The sequence below is a fragment of the Eublepharis macularius genome, chromosome 1, assembly GCF_028583425.1.
Source record: "Eublepharis macularius isolate TG4126 chromosome 1, MPM_Emac_v1.0, whole genome shotgun sequence".
NCBI classification, from domain to species: domain Eukaryota; kingdom Metazoa; phylum Chordata; class Lepidosauria; order Squamata; family Eublepharidae; genus Eublepharis; species Eublepharis macularius.
In genome coordinates this window covers 160138918-160164801 of record NC_072790.1, presented here as the reverse complement: position 1 = coordinate 160164801, position 25884 = coordinate 160138918, and the positions used below count along the sequence as shown (strand labels likewise).

Below are 25884 nucleotides of genomic sequence, written 5' to 3'. Positions count from 1 at the left end.
CTCCTGGCAGTATCTTGGCTGTCATTCATCTAAGAGATTTACTTATATGTATTTTTGATATTGCTGTTTATTATAATTAATTGTTATTTATTGTACTTAACACTTTGCACTTTTAAAAAAAAAAAATCCTCATAGAATACTGTGAATCATTGTATACCACAGAAGGGTATCTCTTTTGTTTTTTTGAATACCTTCTGAGCCAGTAGTAAGACAATACACATTTGTCAGGAAGATGTCAGTAGAACTGGAATGGTATTTTACAAAAGCCAGATCCTATGTGCGCAGCTTCTGGCTTGAAACAAAAGGAAAAATAATCATATTACTAACTTATGGCATGAAGGGGAATTTGCATTTAGTGACAGCCACAGAAATAAAAGCATGATTTAGCCAACATATGACACACAGTTTTATTCCCCTCCCACTGTTACTTTTGGGGAATGTTAAGAATTGTGGTTACTGAACAATTCATCATAAAAACTTGCAAAAGATGAGGGTGAAAGATAGCTCATACAAGTCTTGTTTTCCTTGGCCAAAGAATAAAAACTAAATGCATTTGAAGGCTTTGGGGACACACTGAAACATAAAATAGTCACAGCTGCTACTACTGATCATAAAACATGACCGCAAAAAGAAGACACAGAATTACATCTGTTCAAGTAATTATGATGAAGTCTTTCCAAAGAATGTTGCAATACCATTCCTTTATCAAGTATTTCTACCTAGATTTTAGTACTGTTGGTTTGAACAGTACAAAAATAGTTTCTCATATTTCTTAGATACTGCCTTCAAAGGGCAATGTATTTAGCCACAAATTTCCATTCTGTTGCCTTCCTATGGGAGTGTCTCCTAAAGCTAGTCATGCAGTTATCCTAGCTGCAATCTTGAGCCCAGTTAAGATTGCTTTTTCCCACTGAAATGAGCAAATTTAAAGCAAAAGACTGCAGCCATTGTTTACAGCTAATCTCAGTGACAAGGATTTCAAAACCTGAACTGAGTTTGAGCTTCTGAAATAAGATTTCTACTAAATCACTTCCTTTTGTCTTTCCCTCAAGATTCAGCTGCATCAGGAAGATGAGAATGTAAACATTTTCTTCAGTTACTCATATCTTAAGTAAACTTTGTGATTTCTGAGGGGATGTTTTGGCAGATTTGGTAAAATTTTAAATAAGATAGAATATTTATTGCCGTTTTAAATGCAACGTCTGCCCTGGCAACACTGGCTTTCCCCATAGTAAGAGGTCAAACATATGCCCCTAAATACTTCCATCTCTAGTCTATCCAATGGCTCATAGTATTTATCAATATGGGTAATTCTTTTATTCAGACAGGCAGTTATTAATATAACTTGAGGAGGTTAATAGGGACCCAGCACAATATTTCTGTTTTCAGACACTGAAAAAAGCCTTGATTTTGTTTCACAGAAAATGGAAGATTCTGTCACTTACCGTGAAGCTTCTTTCTCTGTGGTCCGGGAGTGGGGCAGTCAGTCATGACTTGTGGGTAGCTCCTCCTCCTATCCAGCAGGGTCGGACAAACGTGCGATCCTAGGGGGAGGGGCTTCCCCTGCTCTCCAGTTCGTTTTCAAGCCCGGAATACCCCTCCAGACTCTTTGCCTGTCAGTAATTGAACTTACACCAACAGACATCCAAAGAAAGGTAACACAAACAAGAAATAACTTCAAAAACACAACCTTTAATTTGTCTTTCCCCTTCACAACCTCGGTAGAACAGGTGAACATTCTAAATATTCCTACAACTACAAGATAATGCTATTCTAAAAACTTAGGGTGGGATTGGACTGCCCCACTCCCGGACCACAGAGAAAGAAGCTTCACGGTAAGTGACAGAATCTTCCATTCTCCCGTGGTCCTGGGAGTGGGGCAGTCAGTCATGACTCGTGGGATATATACCTAGCAGTAATACTCAGGGTGGGAATAACATGTCGCCATAGGTTCAAATGGTTCCTTCGTAAGAGCCGTAAGCACTAAATTAAGGTTCCACGTTGGAAACCTATGAACTTGTGGGGGATTCAGCAACGTAAGCCCCTTCAGAAATCTCTTAACATGTGCATGTTTCGTGAGCGATGTCCCTCTCTTGGAACCCTTCACTGCCGACAACGCTGCCACTTGTCTCTTTAACGTGCTGGTGCTGAGACCTTTGTCCAGACCATCTTGCAAGAACAATAAGATTTGCCTGATTGATGCCATCACCGGGACTATATCCCGTTCTGCACACCACGACTGGAACACTTGCCACGTGTTGTTATAACTCCTATTCGTTGAACCTTTCCCTGAAGCCAACATTGTAGAAATGACAGTGTCATCATATCCTAAGTCCTTCAGTTGGCTGCGCTCAACCTCCAAGCTGCCAGTCTTAGTGTTCCCGGATTTGGGTGACACACGCCTTCTTGAGTTAGTAGATCCTCTCCACGGTTCCACCTGCGATAGTCTCCACAACTCCTGAAACCATGGCCTCCTGGGCCAGAAGGGAGCGACTAGGATCACTTCCGCCTGTTGTTCCACCACTTTCTGAACCACCCTGTGTATGATCCTCAGTGGTGGAAAGGCGTATAGAAGACCTATCAGCCAGTCCGCATTCAGTGAGTCTATTCCCTCCGCTTGTTGTTCTGCCTGTCTTGAGAAGAACCTTGGAAGCTGAGCGTTCCGAGCCTTCGCAAATAGGTCTACCTCCAGATTTCCAAATCTCTCGCATATTCGAGTGAAAACTTGAGGATTTAGCCTCCATTCGGCTTGGTCTATCAGGTTCCTGCTCAGCCAGCCTGCCAGATGATTCTGTTGACCTGCCACATGCACTGCCTTTAGAGACTCTAGGTTCATCTCTGCCCAAAGGAGAATTTCCCTCGCCTCTGTGTTTAATGCCTTGAATCTGGTGCCGCCTTGTTTGTTTACATAAGCCTTTGCCGTCATGTTGTCAGTTTGAACCAGAACATGACGTCCTCTCAGCCAACTCTGCAGCTCCCTTAAGCCATTCTTTATGGCTCTTAACTCTAGCAGGTTTATATTGAGGCACTTTTCCGCTTGACTCCAGGAATCTTGGGTCGCTTTGCCTTGCATGTGTGCTCCCCATCCCAGCAGACTCGCATCCGTGGTCAGCACTATCCTCTTTGGTTCTCTGAGAGGAATGCCTTTCACGAATCTGACTGGATCTGTCCACCATTCCATTTCCTCGGACAAGGAGTCCGGGACCTCTACCATCTTGTCCCGTTTGTGTATTATAAACCTTAAGTATGGTCTCAGTGTGGAATCTGGATCATTGGAGCGTCTCCTGGCAGGATACCATCATCCCCAGTAACTTTGCTAACGTCATCACATCCACTTGTCGTCTTTCCTGCACTTCCTGAATCATCCCTATGACCTTCTGCCGCCTCTCCGAGGAGACAAAGGCTCTGTCCTTGATCGTGTTCACTACCACTCCCAAGTGGGTGATCTCCTGCGTCGGTGTCAGAGTGCTTTTCTGCCTGTTGATGACAAATCCGTGTCTCTCCAGGCAATGTATCGTTGTCTCTACTGCCCGTTGAGCTGACTGTAGGGATGGAGCTTTTATCAGGATATCGTCGAGGTATGGAGACAGGGCTATCCCTTGGGTCCTGAGAAAGGCTACTAGGGTCACCAGGACCTTGGTGAATACTCTGGGTGACGACTTGAGACCGAAAGGCAGGGCTCTGTACTGAAAGTGTTGTCCGTTGTAAGCAAAATGCAGATACTTTCTGTGAGATTCTCTTATGGGAATGTGCAAATAGGCCTCCGAGAGATCTATGGAAGCCATAAAGTTCCCTCTTTCTCTACTAACCTGTACGGTGGACTTCATTGTCTCCATCTTGAACCTGCGAGACTTCACATGGCGATTCAACCATTTGAGGTCCAAAATGGCCCGTACGTCCCCGTTCTTCTTCGGAACAATGAAAAACACTGAATACACGCCCTGCCTCTGTTGTCTCGTTGGAACCAGTTCTATGGCCTTTATCCTCAGGAGATGTTGAACGGCTTCCTGTATTTTGCAGTGTTTTTGTTGCCTGGGATCCCGTGTCAATTGAATGAAGCGGTGCCAAGGGAGTCTGTCGAACTCCAAGGAATAGCCCTTGGATACTATGTCCAGCACCCATTTGTCTGAGATCGTTAGGTACCATTGATCGGAGAAATGTTGTAATCGTCCTCCAATCTGTGTATCCATCAGCATATAGTCATGCTTGATTACCCTTCTTTTGGCCCTTTGTTTGAAGGGCCGATTTTCTGAAGTTGAAGAAACAATGTTCACTCCTCTGTCTGGCTTGCCATCGGTTCCTGAAGGGCCTGTCATGTCCCGGTCTGTTTCTTTTGTTATCCCGAAAGGACTGTCTCCCTTTGTATTTTACATCCCTCTTCCTGGAGGGTAGGACCTTTTTCTTTTCTGTGTCTTCTACTAGATACCTGCCCAAGGCATCTCCAAAGAGCTTACTCCCGGAAAAGGGAATCGCTGCCACTCTGCTATGTGCCTGGGGATCCACGTCCCAATTCCTGAGCCAGGTGTTACGTCGGGCGGCAACATTATAGCCCATGGCCCTGGAGGACATCTGAAAGGAATCTAATGTGGCATCTGCTGCAAAGGCTGACGCAAGAGCTATCTTTTTTGCTTCATTTTTAATCTCCTTGGGAACCTCACTCCCTGCTGCAGCCAGGTCTGAGGTCCAGGTGTATGCTGCTCTGGCGAAAAGAGAACCCGTAGCCAATGCTCTTAGTGCTGCCGATGATGCTTCATAATTTCTGCGGAGAGCTTGTTCTATCTTTTTGTCCAAAGGGTCCTTTGGTACTCCCTCTGCATCCATAGGCAGGATTGATGAGGTAGCAAGGATGGAAACCGGATCATCCACAATAGGCAACCTAACCTGCTTTGCTGAGTCAGACGTTAGGGAGTAAAATTTATTAAATACAGACTGATACGCTTTAGGCTTAGCAGGATTATCCCATTCTGCCTTAAGAATGCTATGGAAAGCAGCTGGAAGGGGCACCCCAGATTGCTTGGGCCCCATCTTCAGGAGTGCCCTTTCCAAGCCCTGTGGATAAGACTGTTCTGAATCCTGAGACTCTGTATGAGTCTGAGTGATCTCCAGAGTCCTTAGCACCTTAGTCAACAGCTTATTGTAAACCTCTTGGGGAAAAAGCCTGGTCTGCAAATGGCCCATTTCCTCCTCCTCTTCATCTGAGAGTTCTCCCTCTTCACTCCCTGAGGATTGCCCCTGGCAGTCTGATCCCGAAGGAGACTCTTCTGATATGCTGGAGTCACCCCTTAACCAACTTTCTGCTTTTTACCTTTTTGGTTTAGGGAGTGCTGATGGTTTTGCCTGTCTCTTTCTCTCTGCAAGGGCTTTCCCATCTTTCTCAGTACTGGGGGTTATAGTCTGCTTCCTGAGATCTTTCATCGCCCCCTCCAGTCCTTTTTTAATCTCTGATCTGATCCAAGCCAGAATATTAGCCTTGGCTTCGTGGCCAGAGAGATCAGGGTCTGTGCCCATGTTCCCCCCGTGGGCTAATTGTGGTGACAATGGTGAGCCAGGGGACTCCATATCACTAAGGGTTGCTTCTACGTTCTTGCCCTGGGACGCATTTGCATCCGCCGCCATTCCCGCCAAAAATTTCTTGCCTGGGAAAGTGAAAGCACAAAGTGCAGGGGTTTAATAACAGAGCTTAGCAACCCCCAGAGGTCTGCTTCCAAGCCCCCCCCCCCGTTGTATTCCAGCTGGCATGTACACATGCTCCCCCCCCAAACGATATTTCCTACCTTTCTCAGCCGTTTCGGCGTGAATTGGGGCCCCGCCGCTTGTTTCCTGCCGCTGCCGCTGCGTTCTGCTGCAGCCGCGGCCACGCCAATTGCCGTTTTAGGCGCCAAAAGCAGACATCTTCTTTTCCGCGGTTCCCGGGGCTTCCCCTGAGCTTTGCCGCTGCCCCTGCAGAACCGGGTCCCTTCTGCCAAGGGATCGTCGGTTCTGCCGCTCGCAAACCAGCTCCGCTTTCCCGCGGCTCCTTCCGATGGTGGGGGGGGGGGTGGAGGAACAAGTCCTTCCTTTCCCCTGCGAGCCTGCGCCTTCCTAAGAATGCTTTCCCTAGGGTCGATTTTGCTCTTCAGAGCAAAGTTGTCCATCTCCCTGCACAAGCAGGGCCGGAAAAAACTGGAGAGCAGAGGGAAGCCCCTCCCCCTAGGACTGCACGTTTGTCCGACCCTGCTGGATAGGAGGAGGAGCTACCCACGAGTCATGACTGACTGCCCCACTCCCAGGACCACGGGAGAAAGCGTAGTCTTAGAAATAGTCTAGTTATGCATCAGAAGAGATCAGTGGCCCTTAACCAATACACAATACATTTTGACCCAAATAGGGCACTAATGCTGAAGGCATTTTGATGCAAAGTAGGTAAAAAATTATTTAGAGGGGGGCATCGAAGATATCCAGCATGAATCCAGCTTCTTTTTCAAACTCTCAGAAGAAGTGGGGTTCAGGTATTGATATGGTACACCTGTCATGCACAATCAACCTATTGATGAGAAGTTATTTTGTATTTTAATTCAGTTGCTGTGCTCTAGCAAATCTTGTTAGCTTTTAGCAATAACTATATATTTTAGTACAATTGAGAGTTGTGCCTGTGGCTTTGCACTTATAGTGTCATTCTTGCTGGACAAGTCACTAAAGAAGTGCTAAAAAGCTCATCAGTTCATGATCAGTAATTTTATATTCAAACTGTAGAGAGCAAAAGGAATTCTGACTGTCCCATTTTCATTCAATAACGTCAAAATAAATCTTACTTCTCACTGGAAGTCACAATTTTTAAAAAATACTCAGAAGACAAACACTCAGAAGACAAACACTAACAGAATTTCCCCAATGTTCTTATTTTCTACTGACCTCCCAGCAACTCACCCCCATCAAGTTAAGAAGTGATGAAAAATGGAACAGTCATCCTGTTTTTACTTGGTGGTGTTTTAATCATAGCAACTGAGTAAGTGAACAAAACATCAATTTTGTAAACACCAACAGTTATACCACAAAGCAGCAAATATGCCTCTCCTTTAGTCTTAAAAGGCCATGGATTTACATATCATTCATACCATAAAAATTAATTTATTTACAAGAAAATTTATTTACTGCACTTTTAAAAAGTCAGTTGAGTCTCTTGCAGAATATAGTCTACAAAATGAAAGGTATAAAAGACTGACATAATTAAACAAGTAACCATAGCTATGATCACTTGAATAGATTAAAAAATTACCAGAGGGTAAACTTCTCTGGCATTCAGTCACTAACTTTGAAACTAGTATCAAGCAGTTCTTTTGACAATCAATACCATTTACACTTATTTCTTGGGCTGCAAGTACACAATACCAGAACAAGTAGTAAGCATACTACATGGAAACTTTACAATTTAGAGAAATATTGCAGGAAAAGAATGATTTAAGATCAGCAACTGGTTTTACTGGTCATTACTGTCCTGCTTTCACATCTTGCTTTCTAAATTCTATAGAGTGTAAGGTTCCATTAGAACAAAAAGCAACACATCAGCTCTGTTATATTGCAGACTTTTAAAAATAATGCTATGCCCAATACTGTTCTTCCTGATGTATCAAGCATATTTTAATTTGGCACGCTGTAAATATATACAGGTCAAGAAAATGGATTGACCTTTATAATTAGTAGCTAACAAAGGAAATCAGAAGTCATGAGCAAATAATTTTCCCCCCAACAAATAATGCCATTAAAATATTTGTCAGCAACAAAATACACCAATTACATTTCCTACCATGACTCAATTACTAGTTTCCTCCCCACAGCATCGTTATTGTGCTCACTTACAGTGCCTTGCGTATAAATTCAAATGTTAAAAGCTAAGAGATCTGATCAACATTTCCTTTTGCTTTCCCCTTTAAAATCAGTCTCATTTCAGTGCAGATACTTAGGAATCTGTAAGGTCCTGTAAACTCTGGTTGCATTCCAGCAGTAGTTTATATCAGATGTCCCTTGCTGGCATCATTTTCCCTTCATTTTGATAAAGCGATGTATCAGACTGTAGTGTCTCCGAAATCCTTGTTCCAGCGAATGTAAGCTTCCAGGGTTTGAGGGCTGAGGCTACGCTTTATTTTCTTCAAAGATTCAGTGAAGTCTGACAATCTGATGTTCCTCATCTAAAAGCAAAGAAAGCATTTTACATTAACTGCCTATATATATATATTATTCAGCTATATATTATTCAGCTATAACTTACTCAGCTATGAAACTTTAAAATACAAAGTAGAATGAGAAAAAACAGCAAAAGTCAAGTAGGATAGGAACAATGACAAAATAGATTTTATTAGCAGTGTTTTCTTGTTTCACTAGATAGTGCTGTATATGTGAATTACACTATTTTTCACTACTATGATTTGTTGGCTTGCATGTTGAACACATTTAAACTTGTTGTGGTCACATCTGTGTTTGAAACTGAATGTTTTATTAAAAACTACAGATGTCCAAATCAATTTCTTACACATAATAAGGCTTCAGATGTTACAATAAACCATGGATTCTGCAACAGTCTCTGGGTACCTAAACCTGGTTTGTCTGTTTCTTGTTCCTTCTGCCTCCCACCAGGAAGGATATCCTCCCCACATAGCTGTCTCCATGATCAGAGGGTCATAAGAAGCAGTGCTACTTAAAGTGGTTTGTGAATTAGATGTCACAGATGGTACAAACAACTGCTTAAAGTAACAACAAACTCTTGTTTGGCACTAAGAAACTTGGACAATCTGCAAAGAGCATCTTAACTGCTAAGTCAACCTAAAAGCCCAGTTGCCAGATAAATATGGAACTCTAAAGTTGTCCTTGTTTTCCAAATGGGCTATGAAGGTGCAAGTATCTGGTTAGTTTAGATATAGACCAGCTCATCTCTGCCAGTAACCTGGAGCCCTGCTGGTTCTCTGTTTTGGAAATTGCCGCAGTTTTTGTGCCCCATGTTAGTGGCAGAGATGAGCTGGTCACTACCTAAACTAACCAGGCTTTGATCAAACAGTCTAATACTTCTTGTTTTGGCAGAAGACTTCAAAATTCTAAATCCCCTACTGAATTTTAGACCCTAACCTAGTGCTGAACATGTTGACTTACGCGGCTATACATCCTAAACTGTTTTCAGTACAAAGTTTTATAACACATAGAAAAGAGACTGCTGACTTTCAGAAAGTTAGCAACACAACAAAGGCTCTCCTGAAAAATGCAAGCAAATCCTCAGAAAAAAAGATCAAGAGTACACAATGAATCAACCTCTAAGTATGCAATTTTTACATTTACTCTTAAAGTGATTAGGTGCTTATACAGAGTGCTATATATTTGGAAACCAGAATACATATAATTTCATCAAAATTACATAGAAAAATAGACATATATATACACAGGAATAAATAGCATCCATTCACAAATACAAACAGCTGATAACTCATGTGACTTACAAAAATACAATCTATACAACCGACTACAAATTTATATCTTCAGAGAAACTGTCTTTAAAATCTCTTCTAACTCAGTCAAGAAGAAGCTCCACGGAAGATGCAACAAAGCAGGTAAGCAGTAACAAGGGTAAAGTGGATTAAGTAAGTCTGTTTATTCTCTCTCTAGAAAGCTGTGTGGATGGAGGAAGGATTCCAAGCCCGTCCGTGCCCTGCCCAAACTGGAGCCAGCTTGCATGTCTCAGCTTTCGTCAATTACTTCCTCAGGGGCAAGGAACCTATCCACACTTCAATTTATGTTATTCCTGATCACTCTCATTCATTCCTAGGAGTGGCGCTTACTTAATCCACTTTACCCTTGTTACTACTTACCTGCTTTGTTGCATCTTCTGTGGAGCTTCTTCCCGACTGAGTTAGAAGAGATTTTAATGACAGTTTCTCTGAAGATATAAATTTGCACAGTTGGTTGTATAGATGCGATGTTTTCATGAACCAAATGAACCAGTTCAACAAATCACGGCAGGTTCATGAAAGTTCGTGGTTCATGAAATACGACAAACCACATGGTTTGGTTTTTTTCCAGTTCGTGCCCATCTCTGGTCAGGAGTATTTGAACTGCAGGTGTTTCTGGGGACAATTCAAAGTGCTGAGCCCTACATTTAAGGTCCTAGAAGGTTCAAGACCAGGGTATTTGAAAGACTGCCTCCTCCTGTACTGTTCAGCTCATTGTTTTAAGATCCTCTTCACAAGCTCTGCTCTCTACGCCCCTACAAGAAACAGGGCTTTTTCAGCAGTGGCACCTTGCCTTTGGAATGCCCTCCCACTTGAGGCCTTCCTGATGCGTTCCCTATTATTTTAAGCACTTGACCAAAATATGTTTTTATCAATTTGATATTTTAAAATAATTTTTAGAGTCTCTTTTAGTCTGTGCATTGTTTTACACAGATAATTTTACAGTGTTAAATGTTTACGCTGTGGCTGGGTTTTTATTTGCTGTTTTACAGGTTGTTAATTTTAATAATTTTATGGCATTTTTATTATTTTACCATGTTTGTTAGCTGCTATAAACAGTTGTCTGGAGATGCAGAATAGAAATTTTTAAAATAAGTATAAATTTACAACCTGTGCAACAGCTATAAAAACAGTCCCCTCACCTTCATTGTTTAAACCACTTTTAAAGAGAGCTTATAGTATTTTATATATAAAGGATATGAAAAAAGACAAAAAGCAAGGGGTTTGTGGGGAGGGTTGTTGCAAGGCAAATTTAAGATTACATACCTCACTGGCAGACATATTCTTCACTTGCTCAGGCTTTAATTCTATACATTGGAATAAATGCAATCAATTAGCTTCAAAAAGAAAAAAATGAGTCACACCAGAAACCTCCATATTAGCAGCCTCAGTTACTCAGAGAAGGCAACATCAACAGTAGTAAAGTTCTATTCATTTTCAGTTATGAAGGATAGCATATAAAATTAATGTTGCTGACAAATAAACCTTATAGGGAGAAATGAATTGGGGATGTAAAAGCCATTAAAGTATCTTTTTAGTATTTCAGTGCTGGATATTAATTTCCAGCTTTGAAGAGATGTGACTAGGGGTGTGCACCTGAAAAATATTCGGGTTTCCCGTTTTGGGTTTACCCGAAGCGGGAAAAAGCTTTGAAAAAAACCCTGAAATCCAAAGCAGCATGCCGCTTCGGATTCGGGTTTCTAAGTCGCTTTGGTATGCTTTGTAAAGATTTGGAGCATACTGAAGTGACGGGGGAGGGAGGAAGCCACCCCCGCCCTTAAACCCACCCCCACCCTTTAGCCCCATCCACCCACCCCCACCCTACTTACCTGGTCAGGCTCCAGCCACCATGCCCTGCTAGCGAGCTGGCCAGCGGAGAAGGTGGCTGGTAGGCAGAGAGAGCATTCCCTGCTGCCACAGCGGCCGGCTGGCATAGAGAGCCTTCCCTGTCGTCGGCACCATGCCAGCACGGCTGGCCGGCAGAAAGGGCCGCCACCGCCAGAGTCCAGCAGGGTGACAGAAGGGCCTCCTCCTCCAGCCGGTGCCAGGTAAGTGCGGGTAGGGAGGAAAGGGTGGGAATGGAAAAGTTTAAAGGGCCCTGCCGCTTACAACAGGGCCCTTTAAACTTAACCCCCAGGGCCCCCGAAGCTTCCTGAAGCACTATGAATGCTTTTAGAAGCTGTGTTTTGGTATTTCCGAATCGAGGCCCCAATTCGGAAATAACAAAGCTTTCCGAATCGGGCCCAATTCGGGTATTTTACCCAAATCAGATACCCGAAGTGCACACCCCTAGATGTGACATTCATTTATGAAAAACTGATTGTTGCTGGGGATATGCACACAGTATTTATACTTCTGGAGAGGATCTAAAGAGGCACATACTTGTATCAGCCTTTCACCTGCAGCCCCTCAGGCTGCTTTGGTGGGTTGGAGGGCATTATGTTTAATAGTCTGATGGCCTCAAAAGTTCACCACTCCCACTCCCTTTTGGATTCCAGCAACTTTATATATCTGTTTTAAGCCAAGTTTCCAAAATCCCTTGTTACTTTACTCTGAATCCTCTAAACAGCAGCTAAAACATCATTTACCTTTTCAGCTCGAAAATCTAATCTTAAAGGGTATTTAGAATGCTTATTTGCAGTATTTTTAGTGGCAAACGTTCCTGGATCTTTTTCTGTGCCTGAATGGCCTTAGTGGTGTCCACAGAAACAAATGTGCTCCACTGATTCAACACTGCATCCACTAAGAGAATGGCAATCTGATTTCTGTCACAGATGGTATGATAAGGTTATGCATGGATGATCTCAGTTGATTCTACACTGGACAGTCTCCAAAGGTAATCAAATTATAAGCAGGTGTAAATGGCAGCATTCGCATCATACCACCTCTGCCTATCCTATGGCCAAAAAAGCTGCTCTTAACAGATTGGGGGGGGGGGGTCTAGCCATCTTACAATTGTATCTCTCAATAGCTAAATATGCTTACCTCTAATAGGGCCAAGAGCTGCATCCTTTGCTAATGCTGTTAAGTCACTCCCTGAGTATCCCTCTGTCATTCTTTATAAAGAGGAAGAATTTCATAATTAAGAAGCATTCTATTCAATGTTTTACAGTTCACCTTTCCAATTAAGTTTCAGGTATAGCTTAAAACAGTGACATTACCATTGTAAGAAATATATACACCCACTATTTATATAAAAAGCCAAGAAATCAAGCACAAACATAAAATACATTTAGCATACCCTTTTGGCATTTTTGCTAATGAACAATAGCTACAAATACTGCTAAATATACACCAGTAAGAGTTAGCAATAAAGAAAGTTACTTACCTAGCTAGCTGTGCTAGCTCTTTCTGGGTTAATGGATTTCCTTGCTTGCTCAATAGATTCTTAAGCAAAAGCAATCGTGTCTGTTAAGAAATATTCCATAGATAAGTATGTTAAACCACAGTCTTGAAATTATAAAAGATCTAATATCATAACTTCTGTCTGAAACATTATTTTCCTCTTTTGAAAAAGAATATAAAACACTGAATCAGATCCAAAGTATCTTCCACTTATAAAAGGATCTTACACTATGCACTAGAGAGGTTAGCACTCAGGTAGGCCACGAAGTGCCACAAATCCCATAAAACCATTTTTTCTACCAGTATTTGAAAGACCTTTCTTCTGGTACATATGTATAAAAAGCAATAGTACCATACCTCCTGCCACTCTTCTCATGCATACTAAGAGGAGCAGCAGAAGGGTAGACCATTCAGTGAAGAGGATGATTTTTTAAAGCATAGGCAGGATCAGAGTTACTACACACAAACTGTTCCTTGCCTTTTATTCTTCCCCCATGCATGCCAGCTGGTCCGCCAATTCTCAGTACACACACTTAAGGCATGGAGGCCTCCACTCCGTGAAAGCTCTTTTTTGCCTTCTCCTCCTGCCCAGCTAGTCAGAGTTGCCATTCCCTGTGCTTTTAATGTGGAACCCTCATTTCCCCAAGAAAGCTGATCTTTAACAGGTGGAGGGGTAGCTCCTTGTCACAACTATGGACAAGAAGCACTGGACAACAGATAGGGGCATAGGGGGTATGGAGAGAAAAGGGCAAGGTGGATTCTGAACTTGCCAATTTCATCCTGTTCTTTAGTATAGTATAGCTCCTGGTGCTCTACTTGATTTCCTGCGCCTGGCTGTCTTGGCCTTTTGCCCAGAGTCCTGGATCTGACACCAGGTAAGTCATTAACTCCAGATCTTCCTCTGCCATATGAGTGGAATCACATGACTTCCTGTCACATGCTTGCAACACTGAGGGTTTCATTTTGCTGCCTGTATGGTAAAAACTAGTGTTCTTCTATTGATCAAATATTCATTCAACATTGACATCAACTCAGAACATTCTAGAACTATATTTTAAGCACAAAAATCTTTTTTCAGAAGCAATTTCAATTATGCATGCCCAAAGAGAGGAAAATATTCATTCCCCACTCAGTTCTTCTGTAAAAGCCACCACGGCAAGCTTTAAACACCTGCTGCAGGGGAAAAGGATGGTTGTGTGAATGCATAAAAGACCACCAGTTATAAGCAAGCAGCCTAACTTCTGACTTTCTTTTTCATGGTCTCTGAGCATCACGCTGATGGGAAAAGACTAGCCAGCTAACTTAACAGGTAGAAGGTACTGGTGCCTCTACAAAAAGTGGGTGTTCAGCACTGCTGTGCCAAAGATGGCAAAGCAGGCAAGCTGTGTGGAAGCCTGAGGGAATTCTCATTCTAGTTCAGTTAGGCAACCTGAGTGGAAGCCTGAACTGTGCGTCTATGAGAGAATATTCATTCTGTCTAAAGCAGGCAACCTGTGTGCACACCTTAGAGTGAAAATCTATGTGTATTTGAGTGAAAAATTGATATCTGAAGCAGGCAAACTGTGTGTGAGCCTTTGTGTATATCTCTGTGACTGAGTCTATGAAGAGAAACTTTAAGAGCGGATAACTGTCTTTGAAACCATCAAGCTTAATTAACAGTATGAAACTGATAAACTTATTTTGTTAAGAAGTGTAGTTTGTTGGGTTTTTTCAACACAGAGTATCTATCATTTCTAGATATCCCATTCCTTTCCTCAGGGCCACATAGTCCTACGAAAGACCCTGACGCTTGGGCATGTTATTAAAGGGGAAATTTAAATTATTTTGGAATATAACTCCAGGTGGCAGCAATCTACCCAGAGGGTGTAAGAGAGGGTTAAAAGAAAAATCTAATTAAAAAGAAAGGGGTCATAACGAACTGTCTTATGGATGAGTTCATAGCAGATAAGGATGGCAGCTGTAACCCAGTGGCTAAACTGCTGTACACTTCTGCCTCTTATATATGTTTATACAACACAGAGACAGGCCCTAGGATTTTTTCAAAAGGGGCAGTTTTGTCCATATAAAAAGCCAACATTTCATGGGCATCCAAGGAATGCAGAGCCCTTTGTTCACTGGATATTGGGTTAGAAAAAATACAAAGACCCAAATCGTAATTCAGATGGAAAGTTGACTACCTTTGGAAAAGCAGAGATATCAGGATGCAGAACTGCCTTGTTTTTCAGAGTGGTAAGTAAAGATGGAGTCATGAGTGGGCTGAAGAACATGAGATTGGTTCTAAGGGCAGTACTGACAAAATACGTATTAGCAGTTCCTGTGGAATGGGGTGAGGAAGTGAAAGTGAGATTATGACATATGGATGATACCAAAAGCATGATGAAACATGAAGCATCTCCTGCTGAAACCTCTCATTCATTCATATATGAATATAAACGCAGAAGATGCCCATAGGAGGCAATGGGAATATCATTCTCAATAGCTGCTTTATTGTATCTCACTCTCCCAGAGAGAGTAATGAAGGGAGATGGGTTGAAAATGACTCCAAGGATCTGTCTCAACTTGCTGAGTATATATGCAGCAATGGGACATCCTCCTGAATATTCTCAAGGACCAATTCCAGTTCTCACACCACACATCAACCCTGAGGGGCCAGCATGGGCAGTTAAGGCAGAGGACCTTCAGCTATCTTCCTTGAACTGATGCTTCCTCTTGTGTTTTCTTCCTCAGAAAACAAAAGGACCTGCTCCCAGGGGGTCACTTTGAATCTGGAGGATCAATTGCACCTTGATTACTTAATACATTTCTGGCAGTAGACTAATTCTTTTCCATGTACAGTTTCCCAAGGCACAGGAAGCACCAATCATGGCCATCAACTGATAACAGTCCTTTCTCACCTAATGAGCCATAAATGTGCAGTTCTTTAGAGGGTCAAGTTTGATGGCTGGTGACATTCAAGTAGGAGAAAAGAGTTAATGCAGAAGTGGCTCATGGTGAAGGAGTCCCTCCCTAGAGACAGTGTGCCCAGACAATTCTGCTGCAGTCAAAAGAAAGCTTAGCAGAAAAGTGTCTCCCCTATCCTTTAGATGCATAGTCAAAATGGTTTTTTCCCCATCTAAAACCTAGCTCTAGAAAACTGTGTAAAACAGAGACCATGAAGAAGAAAGGTTGAAGATCTGCACACCAATGAAACTTGATCCAAAAATCATTCTCCTTGCAAGTTAATGTGTAAGCAGAAGCTAAAGAATCTACCTTTTATCACTCAGTAAAAACTCTTGCCCAAGCATTTGTGGAACCACATCAGCAGCTCTCTTCCCTTTATCTGCCAGTCCACTCTGACTTAAGGGCTCTTTACATACATTCAGGAGCAAGTCAACAATAGGGTATTCTATTCATCAGCTGCTTAGATTTGTTTTAAAAAATTGGTTTTTTTCATTAAATATATTTGTAAAACCAGGGAAACAATAGAATTCAAAAAATCCTTAAATTAGAATGCAGTAAGTATAAAGGAGCTATATCCAAAATATCCAAAATATTAATTTCTCTAGAAAGCATCAAACTCCCATCCTATGCTAAGTTATGGAATGTAGATTGCAATATCACCATCATCAAAGAGCAATGGCTACAGATATGGAAATCCCATATCTTCACTACCAGCTCCCTAAATATAAGAACTCAATCTTTAAAATTACTCACTAGATGATATCTTTCCCCTCAGAAACGTCATCATATAAACTCTACAATCTCTCCCTATTATTGGAGGTTGTGTGGAGAAATTAGTACTTATTTACACTTGATGGTCTTGCAGTTACATTTCTAAATTTTGGAGTGATATTTTGTCTCATGTAAAACAAATCACAAGCTATTCTCTCCCTATGTCTTCAGAATTGATACTACTTAACTTGTGGGCAGATCTTGAAATACCAAAAAGTTAATAGCCATACTACTGGCTGCTGCAAAAGCCACTACAGCAACAGTATGGAAGGACTCTCGAGCATCTCCTATTTCTTTATGGCACAGTAAACTTGGGGACCACTACTATATGGAAAAAAATATCGACCAAATTGCTCAACTAAAAACAGAACATAGCCAATCTAGTTTTTTAGAAATGAGGTTTCCAATGGTTGTTGTGGGTTTTCCGGGCTGTATTGCCGTGGTCTTGGCATTGTAGTTCCTGACGTTTCGCCAGCAGCCGTGGCTGGCATCTTCAGAGGTGTAGCACCAAAAGACAGAGATCTCTCAGTGTCACAGTGTGGAAAAGATGTAGGTCATTTGTATCTACTCAGGAGGGGTGGGGTTGAGCTGAGTCATCCTGTAAGAGTTTCCCAGGGTGTGGAATGCTAATGGCGGGAGGCTTCACTGTATCCTGAGGAGGTTCTTTTGCATATGGATTGGTCCTTGATGTGCTAATCTTCTCTGAAGGGCTATTGTCGGGGATAGAATGTTTTGTTAGCCTGGTGTTTTTCAGAACTGGAAACCATGCTCTGTTCATTCTTAAGGTTTCTTCTTTCCTGTTGAAGTTTTGCTTATGCTTGTGAATTTCAATGGCTTCCCTGTGCAGTCTGACAAAGTAGTTGGAAGTGTTGTCCAGTATTTTGGTGTCCTGGAATAAGATACTGTGCCCTGTTTGCGTTAGGCTGTGTTCAGCCACTGCTGATTTTTCAGGTTGTCCAAGTCTGCAGTGTCTTTCATGTTCTTTTATTCTTGTCTGGATGCTACGCTTTGTGGTCCCAATGTAAACTTGTCCACAGCTGCAGGGTATACGGTATACTCCTGCAGAGGTGAGGGGGTCTCTACTGTCTTTTGCTGATCGTAGCATCGTTGTATTTTTCGGGTTTCCAATATTGAATTATATGGCTGAATTGAATATCTATCCAGGCAAAGCTTATCCAATTGACCCCTTTAGTCTATAAAATTATAATACTTGTATTTAAAGAAATTGTTTTGCTGGGGCACTTCCTATTTCATAGATGGTATAATTGCTATTATTGTTATATATTTTATTTATTTATTTACTGGATTTTTAGCCCGCCCTTCCCGCAAGCAGGCTTAGGGCAGGTCACAAAAATAAATAAGATACAATAAGTAAAACCAGTAAAATAACATCTCATGGATATCCACATTCCAAATGGGACACCCTTCCCCCTTTCCCTGCCCACCATACACAAGGGAAGAAAAGGGTGGAGGTGTGGGTTGGTGACCCACACCAACTCTAACTCTAACTCTTCAAGCATGGGGAGGCAGATGGACCATATGTTCCCCCGCACTGACAGGAGACCAGCAGGGAGGCTAATTATATGGATCCAGTGCTGGCCTCAACCATATGCCTGGAGGAACATCTCTGTCTTACAGGCCCGCCGACAAGACACAAGATCTTGGCGGACCTGAGTGTCTTCCGAGAGTTCTACCAGGTTGGGGCCAGGACAGAAAATGCCCTGGCCCTGGTTGAGGCCAGCCGAGCCGCCCTGGGGCCAGGGACCACCAGTAGGTGTTTACTTGCAGATCTAAGAGCTCTCCGAGGTACATATGGGGAGAGGCGGTCCCTCAGGTATGCTGGTCCCAGTCCATTTAGGGCTTTATAGGTCAGAACCAGAACCTGATCCGGAATTCCACAGGGAGCCAATGCAGCTGCTGCAGAGTTGGAGGCACATGTGCCCTGAATGAAATTCCTGTCAGGACACGAGCAGCAGCATTTTGGACCCACTGCAGTTTCCAGGTCAGGCCCAAGGGAAGCCCTGCGTAGAGCAAGTTACAGTAATCTAATCTGGAGGTGACCGTTGCATGGGACACTGTCGTTAGGTCATGGGTTGAGAGATACGGGGCAAGCTGCCTGGCCTGCCGAAGATGGAAAAATGCAGTTCTGGCAGCTGCCTTGACCTGGGCCTTCATTGACAAAGAGGAGTCCAGCGTCACCCCAAGGCTCCTGACCGATGAAACAGGCAGAAGTGGTGCCCCTTCAAAGGCCAGGAGCTGAATCCCCATATTTATCCCCCCACGGCCCAGGTACAGGACCTCCGTCTTCATAGGGTTCAACTTCAGTCTGCTCTGCTTCACCCATCCAGACACGGCTCCCAATGCTCTACTTAGGATCTCGGGAGCAGAGCCAGGCCGGCCGGCCATCAACAGATACAACTGGGTGTCATCTGCATACTGATGGCAACCCAGTCCGAAACTCCTTGCCAGCTGGGTGAGAGGGTGCATGTAGAGATTAAACAACAATGGGGAGAGTAACGCCCCCTGGGGGACACCACACACCAAAGGTTGACGTGCTGATAACCTCTCCCCCAGTGACACTCTCTGTCCCCGACCGTGGAGAAAAGAGACAAGACACTGCAAGGCAGTCCCTTGAATCCCCACATCAGCAAGGCGGTGGGTTAACAGTTCATGGTCAACCATGTCAAATGCTGCTGAGAGGTCTAGCAACACCAGCAGCGCTGACCCGCCCTGATCCAGATGCCTGCGGAGATCATCTGTGAGGGCGACCAACACTGTCTCAGTCCCATGACCTGGGTGGAAACCAGACTGGAATGGGTCCAGGACCGATGCCTCATCCAGGAAGCCCTACAGCTGCTCCACCACCACTCGCTCAATCACCTTACCCAGAAATGGGAGGTTCGAGACTGGGTGGTAACTGGACAGATCGGTGGGGTCCAAAGTTGGCTTTTTCAGGAGGGGCCTCACTACAGCTTCCTTTAATGCCATGGGAAAAACCCCAGAGCTCAGTGATAGATTAATAATGGCCTCCAACGGAGCCCTCAGCCCATCGAGACTGGCCTTAACCAGCCACGAGGGGCAGGGGTCCAAGGGGCATGTAGTGGGCCTCACCAGCCACAGGATCCTGTCAACATCCTCCTGGAAGACCAGACCAAAGTGATCTAAAATTGGACCAGAAGACAGCCAAGGGGTTTCCAGTTCCTTTACTGTATCAACCGTGGTTAGCAAGTCGCAGCGAAGAGACAGGACTTTATCTGCAAAAAAGCTCCCAAAAGCCTTACAGCTAATAGCCGAATTTCTAATTTGACAGTCTCCCTGAGAGAGGGAGACCAAGGACCGAACTACCTGAAATAATTTTGCCGGCCTGAGCTAGCAGACACTATGAAGGTGGCATGATATAGTTAATTTTATTTAGATTCCATCAGTTTAAATTTACTCTAGTTCTAGTTACTATATATTGTTTTGGTTTTGTTGGTTGTTTAAACTGTTATGTTTTTTACTGTTGGAAAAAATAAATAAATAAGTTTTAAAAATATATTTGTACAGCATGATCATTCAGCCAACATTTTAACACTTCAATTTGCTATATGCTGTTATGATTCTCTTTAGATATTGCTTTCAAGTAGTGAATGCACATGTTAAATGTCCAACAGAAACAAACTGAATAAACCCAGAACAGCTGCAATGTTTACAGTACCTAAAAAATACTTTTGCTATTAGAATCAAGTATTCAAAATAGCGTGCCTCTGTTTAGCTTGGTTATACTTTGTGTGAATATATGTTTCCAATCAATTTAGAATTGTTGGTACAGAAGGAAAGAATAGATTAAGTAACATGTGGCTGGATCCAGACTAATGTTTCCAGACATAAAGAATTCCACCTGCAAAGCCACAGCAATCCAAAATGCCTTCTAAAATCCTGTTCCTGTGGGTCCCCTCTCCCCTAGGAACAGGGTTTGTAGGTCATTTCAGGCTGTCACAGGAGACAGGAAACTTGCACTCCACACACAAATTCTCGTGATTGTGGAAATATTATATTAGTCTGGATCCAAGCCATAAGGAATTATGCACTATAGGCAGTAACATCTAACTAGGGACCTCTGATCTCTCAAACTTTATTGAGACGTCAGCATATGATCAATATTTAAACCAATAAAATAATCTAGATTCCCACAAAAGTGCACTAGTAGGTGAAGATGCATGAACAAGTTATATACCTCTTCATTTGGTAAAGATACATACACCCTCTTGGTGAATCGCCTGAAAAAGATATGGCAGAAGCTGTAGTAAGGAGATCAAAACATCTGGAAAAATCCACATCTCAAATGTTAGTTAGCTAAGAGCAGACATCACACTTTTCTATACAAGAACTGAAAGAATGGTTGTATTCAGAGATGGTACTGAGGTAGCTAGATTTTCCTTTGGATAGAAAATTATCCATAAATTTTTGCTAAAATATACATGCTCCAAAAGAACGCTATTTTTAAAAAACTGGTAAAATCTAATGACTATAAAAATGCAATTTTCAATTCAATAAAGCCAATGAGTTATGCTAGTCTCAATAAAATATTTTTATAAACATGTCATGTTTGCACGCACACAGATTTTAAAATTAAACATTATATACACAGAGCTAGAAACCAGCACCCACGCAAGAAATATGCTTCAGTCAGCTGATGTAAGAATGTTCAGAGTTCTCTCAGTACTAATTATTACATGGGTAGAGAGAGACAAAATTTAGTATATAAAACTACTACTTGGCATATTTATGAAATATGAAAGAATGTCAGTTTTCTACAAGCAAAACTGCAAACAGAGATATACAGAAATTGATGCACCCTATACTATATACTATCTCAGCACTTAGTTTTTGTTAACCTGGAAGATAGGAAAGAGTTTTTAGTAGTAAACAAAAAAAAGTGTTTGGGCAGAAAGTCTCATACAGTCACAATTGGCCACATTTAAACAATAAAACGTATCCTTGAAAATATGTTGTATGTATGGCAAGTTATTGCATCATTTAAAGTACCTGAGAACAGCATCATCAAGCTCCTGTGGCCTGTTTGTTGCTCCCATCACAAGTATTCGGTCTTCTCCAGAAGACTGGACCTAGTTTTTCCATAAATCAGAGTTATTTATTATTTCATTTAGGAGCCAAGTTGCAGAAGATTAAGATAACGTTGCGATAAATGCCCTGGACATGCATACCCCAAACAGCCTTGCAGGAGGTTATACACAGCACACACAGAATATTGAATTTGATTAGATATTGTAAAATGTCAAATATTTCACGGGTTAAACCGTTATTTACTTATTTATCTTATAGTCCACCTTTTTCACAGAAGGCACAAGGCAGATTACAGAAGTTGAAGCCAACAATCCATACAATTAAGAACTATTTATAAACTTAGACACTAAAACATTATGGCAGTATTCATAGAAATGCCATCCTAAAAAGTTCTGTTCTGTACATTTTATGGAATGATAATTGCGCTAGAGGCTTCCTGATATTGTCAGGCAGCCTGTTCCACCAGGTAGTGGCCAAAACAGAAGATTCTTTGGTATAGGTACACACTGATCTCATTCATTTACAGGCCTTGTGCAGGTGAGTGATTGCAGCAGAGTGTATCAGAAGAGGTGGTCCTTCATTTACATGGGTTCCAAGCCATTAAGGACTTTATGGGTAATGACCAGCCCCTTGAATTGAACCCAGAAACTATTCGGTAATCAATGTAGAACACATGTAATATGCCCACTCCCCTACCTCCTGATAGTACCAACTGAAATTTGAATTTTCTTCAAAGGCAGTCCCATACAGAGCATGTTACAATAATCTCACCATCAAGTTGCTACAAAATAAATCCAAATGGCCTAGATCCATCGTTTGTGCTAAAAGGATAAAGGACATACCATTTTTTCACTGCCAAACTCCTGCTTTTTCAGCAATAATGCTGGATCTACTATAATACCCAGTCTCTTAACCAAGTTAGCTAGGGTCATCTGAGTCCTGTCAAATGTGGAAAACACAACACCCTCTTAAGAACACAGCCTTACCAACCAACATCATCTGTTTTGTCAGGATTCAATTTCACTCTCAGTCACTTCACTATAGCAGCCAGGCACTGGCTTAGCATTGATATGGCAGTATCAGGTGGTCCAGACAAAGAAATACAGAGGCAAGTAGCATTGGCATATTGATGACACCCAACTCTAAATCCACAGATAATCTCACCCAAGGGCTTTCCATAAAGATTAAATAGCTAAAGCTAAACTCCGAGGAACTCTACAGGACAAGTTCTATGCTGATGATACTAAACTCAGTAACTCTGAGTTTGATCCATAAGAAAATATTTAAGACATTCCAAAACACGTAAGAACATAAGAAGAGCCCTACTGGATTAGACCAGTGATAAGCAGTGTTGCATTTATCTGTAACTGTTGTTCATCTACTGTCTTCTGTGCAGGCACACATTGGGACTCCGTATGTGCAGGCCTGCTGACCAGAACAGAGTCTCTAGCTCTAAAAGTCCACAAGGTGGTGCTGAGCTGCTAAATGTATAATACATAAAAAACAAACACACAGCAGAGCAGGAGAGAGGGAATGTGTGCCTGCACAGAAGACACTAGACGAACAGTTACAGGTAAGTGCAACACTGTTTTCATTGTTGGTCTTCTGTGCAGTCCCACACCGGAAGTTTAGCAAGCTACTCCCCAGTGGAGGAGGGTGTGTGTAGGTCAGTCTACCAATGCAGGACAGCTGTTCCCACTGCTGACACTTTTTTGGTATTTGTGTCGACAGCGCAGTGCTTTACTAAGTTATACCAGTAGAGTACTGAATCAGGTTCAAGGTTCTGGTATTAACCTATAAAGCCCTATGCAGACAGGGACCGGCATATCTGCGGGACCGCCTCTCCCCATATGAGTGTCAGAGGACCCTTCGCTCTAATGGAAAACATCTGCTGAAGGTCCCTGGCCCCAGGGAGGCCTGCCTGGCGTCAACCAGGACCAAGACTTTCTCGGTCCTGGCCCCAGCCTGGTGGAATGCTCTGTCTAATGAGACCAGGGCCCAGCAGGATTTATTGTCTTTTCGCCTGGCCTGTAAGACAGAGCTGTTCCGCCAGGCGTATGGTTGATACTAGGCGGAGGCACCCTGTTCAGTCGAGCATGGTTGTGCCCTCTCCACTAGCAACATCCTCCATCTGTTGAGTTTCACAGTAAATGCTCTGGTGAAGGTGAAAGGGAGGTGCCTTGTGTATGTGTATAGTGCATTTTATTATGCCGCTGTGTACACTTGTATGTATATATATGTATTTTAAATGTTAGGATGTTTATATATTTATAATTTTAAACTGTAAATTGTTAGATGTATTTTAAATGTATGTAAATTGTAATCCGCCCTGAGCCTGCTAGTGTGGGGAGGGCGGAATATAAATCTAATATAATTTAATTTATCAGCTGCATACCACATGGCAGCCTGACAGATGTGCTGAAGAGGGACCCTTTGTGAGAAAGCTGCCAATGAGGCTTGTATCATAGCTGAGTATATTCTGATCACCATGGTTCAAGTGATCTTCACCTCATTGGAGCAGAGTTTAACTGTCACTATCCATCCACAGAAGGTTTGGAAGGACTTGCGAGACCCTTATGGAGTCCAGAATAACACATAAGAGAGCATTCAGGTTTGTGAATGCTTTGGTTTTTCTAACTGATAAAAAAATTCCTTCTTCATATTCAACCTGTGCAAGTTATGTTCTGCTACAAAAGCAGCATTAAGGGAAAAACAGGTGGCATAACTCTTTTTGTTGTAGGCGAAGTTTTGACACCACCTCTGGGCGGAATTTGAGGCTGATGTGCCAGTCAACTTTATTTGGAAGAATTGAGTAAATGGGGAGTTGGCCGTAGGGTCATGAATTCCTCCCATCTCTGGCCAATGTTACAGCAACCATAAATGCCACCTTCTGAGATAAGAGGGGAAGGGGCAGGAAAGCATATGTTCAAAGGGTGTTAATCTTAATTGAGAGAACCAGCAGGAGACTCCATAAAGGAACAAGAGGGATTCTCAGAGGAAGGGTATCAAAGATATTCCTGAGAAACACAAGAAATATGGTAGAAGAAAATATGTTGTCAACCCTCCCATGAAAGGCTGATATGGCAGCTAATTTTACTTTAATAGAAGACACAAATTGGTCCTGGTTATGAAGTCATAGTAAGTACTAAAATTAGTTGCAATGGTCAGGGGGAGGTTGATAGTCCTTTAAGTTCTAACCATATTAGGAATCAATTCCGCTTGTGACCATAAGATACCAAAAATACCATTTTGCAGGTATTCAAAATGGCCTGGTTCACCTCTTTGGAGAAAGAGGGTCTTGTGGGTTCAGTAGCCACATGGTCAGTTTCAGAGGTGCTATATCACAGTGCTATACCTGATTTCTACACAGGGGGTCTGGTAGCATCGGGAAGCAGAGGCATTGATATTAAGACAGAGTCCCTGAAGTGGGAAAACATTCCCAGCATGGCCAAAAAAGGGTGAGTAGAATGCAGTGAGCATGGAAAATCCAAATTCTGCAAAGTATCGGACTTCCGGCTTGGGGATCATGGAGGGCTGACGCAGCTCGGGGAGCTGAGCTGTCCGTGCTGCTGTTTGAAAGGGCTAGTGGGGTGCAGATCACCCACAGCCCCCTGTTCTCAGGCATAGAACAGGCAAGTACGCTTAAGACCCCGAGGGTGAGTTGATCTCGGCTGTGGGGGGGGGATCTACGCAATGATAACCCACCCAGCCTTGAGGTCCTGCTCGAAGACGGGTGGGAAAGATCTCTGCAGCAGCTCTGGAGTCAAGTTTTTGGCTTAAGACCTCCGTACCCAAGCTTCAGCACCAAATTGGGAAAACTGGATCATTTTAATTACTGAAACAGCTATTACAACCCGCAAAGAAGGACTAATAAGGTAAAGATTGCTCTCTCTCTTTTTGAGAAGAAAATTGGTAAAAGAACTGAATTAAAGTAGAAGATAAAAATTGCAATAGACTTAAAAATTTACTGTGAATGTTCCGGCAAAGTAATTGAGAAAAAAGAACTTTTTAGAGAAGAGCTAACGCGGAAAATAGATTATTGTTTACATACCTGCGGCTTGAAAGAGATAGCGAAGTGTGAGAACGCTGAAAAATTGCGAGAAACTCTGAGCCGAGAAGAGGAACCGGGAGTGCGTCAGTACAACAGAGAGACTGGCTGGAAGCGGCCTTTGAAGAACCAGAAAAGGAAGAACGCCATTTTGGAGAAGGGAAAGGGCTTGACCTCAAATTGGGCGGAAGTAGGACATTTTGGATAAGGGAAAGGGCATACACTTCAAGTAAAAACCATAGA

General features: G+C 42.5%; 1 protein-coding gene across 6 annotated transcripts in view; it reads right to left on the bottom strand.

The window, feature by feature from the left end:
* Positions 1 to 6947: 6947 nt before the first annotated feature.
* Positions 6948 to 25884, bottom strand: part of SPAST (spastin) — a 64040-nt gene continuing 45103 nt past the window's right edge. For all 6 annotated transcript variants that reach the window (XM_054987632.1, XM_054987648.1, XM_054987664.1 and 3 more), the window contains 6 exons: positions 21555 to 21634; positions 20743 to 20785; positions 12799 to 12878; positions 12456 to 12526; positions 10737 to 10777; positions 6948 to 8165 (listed from right to left, as the gene is read on the bottom strand). In XM_054987632.1, coding sequence (XP_054843607.1) covers positions 8043 to 8165; positions 10737 to 10777; positions 12456 to 12526; positions 12799 to 12878; positions 20743 to 20785; positions 21555 to 21634 — 438 coding nt within the window. In that variant the 3' untranslated portion in view covers positions 6948 to 8042. The remainder of the gene's footprint in view (positions 8166 to 10736; positions 10778 to 12455; positions 12527 to 12798; positions 12879 to 20742; positions 20786 to 21554; positions 21635 to 25884) is intronic.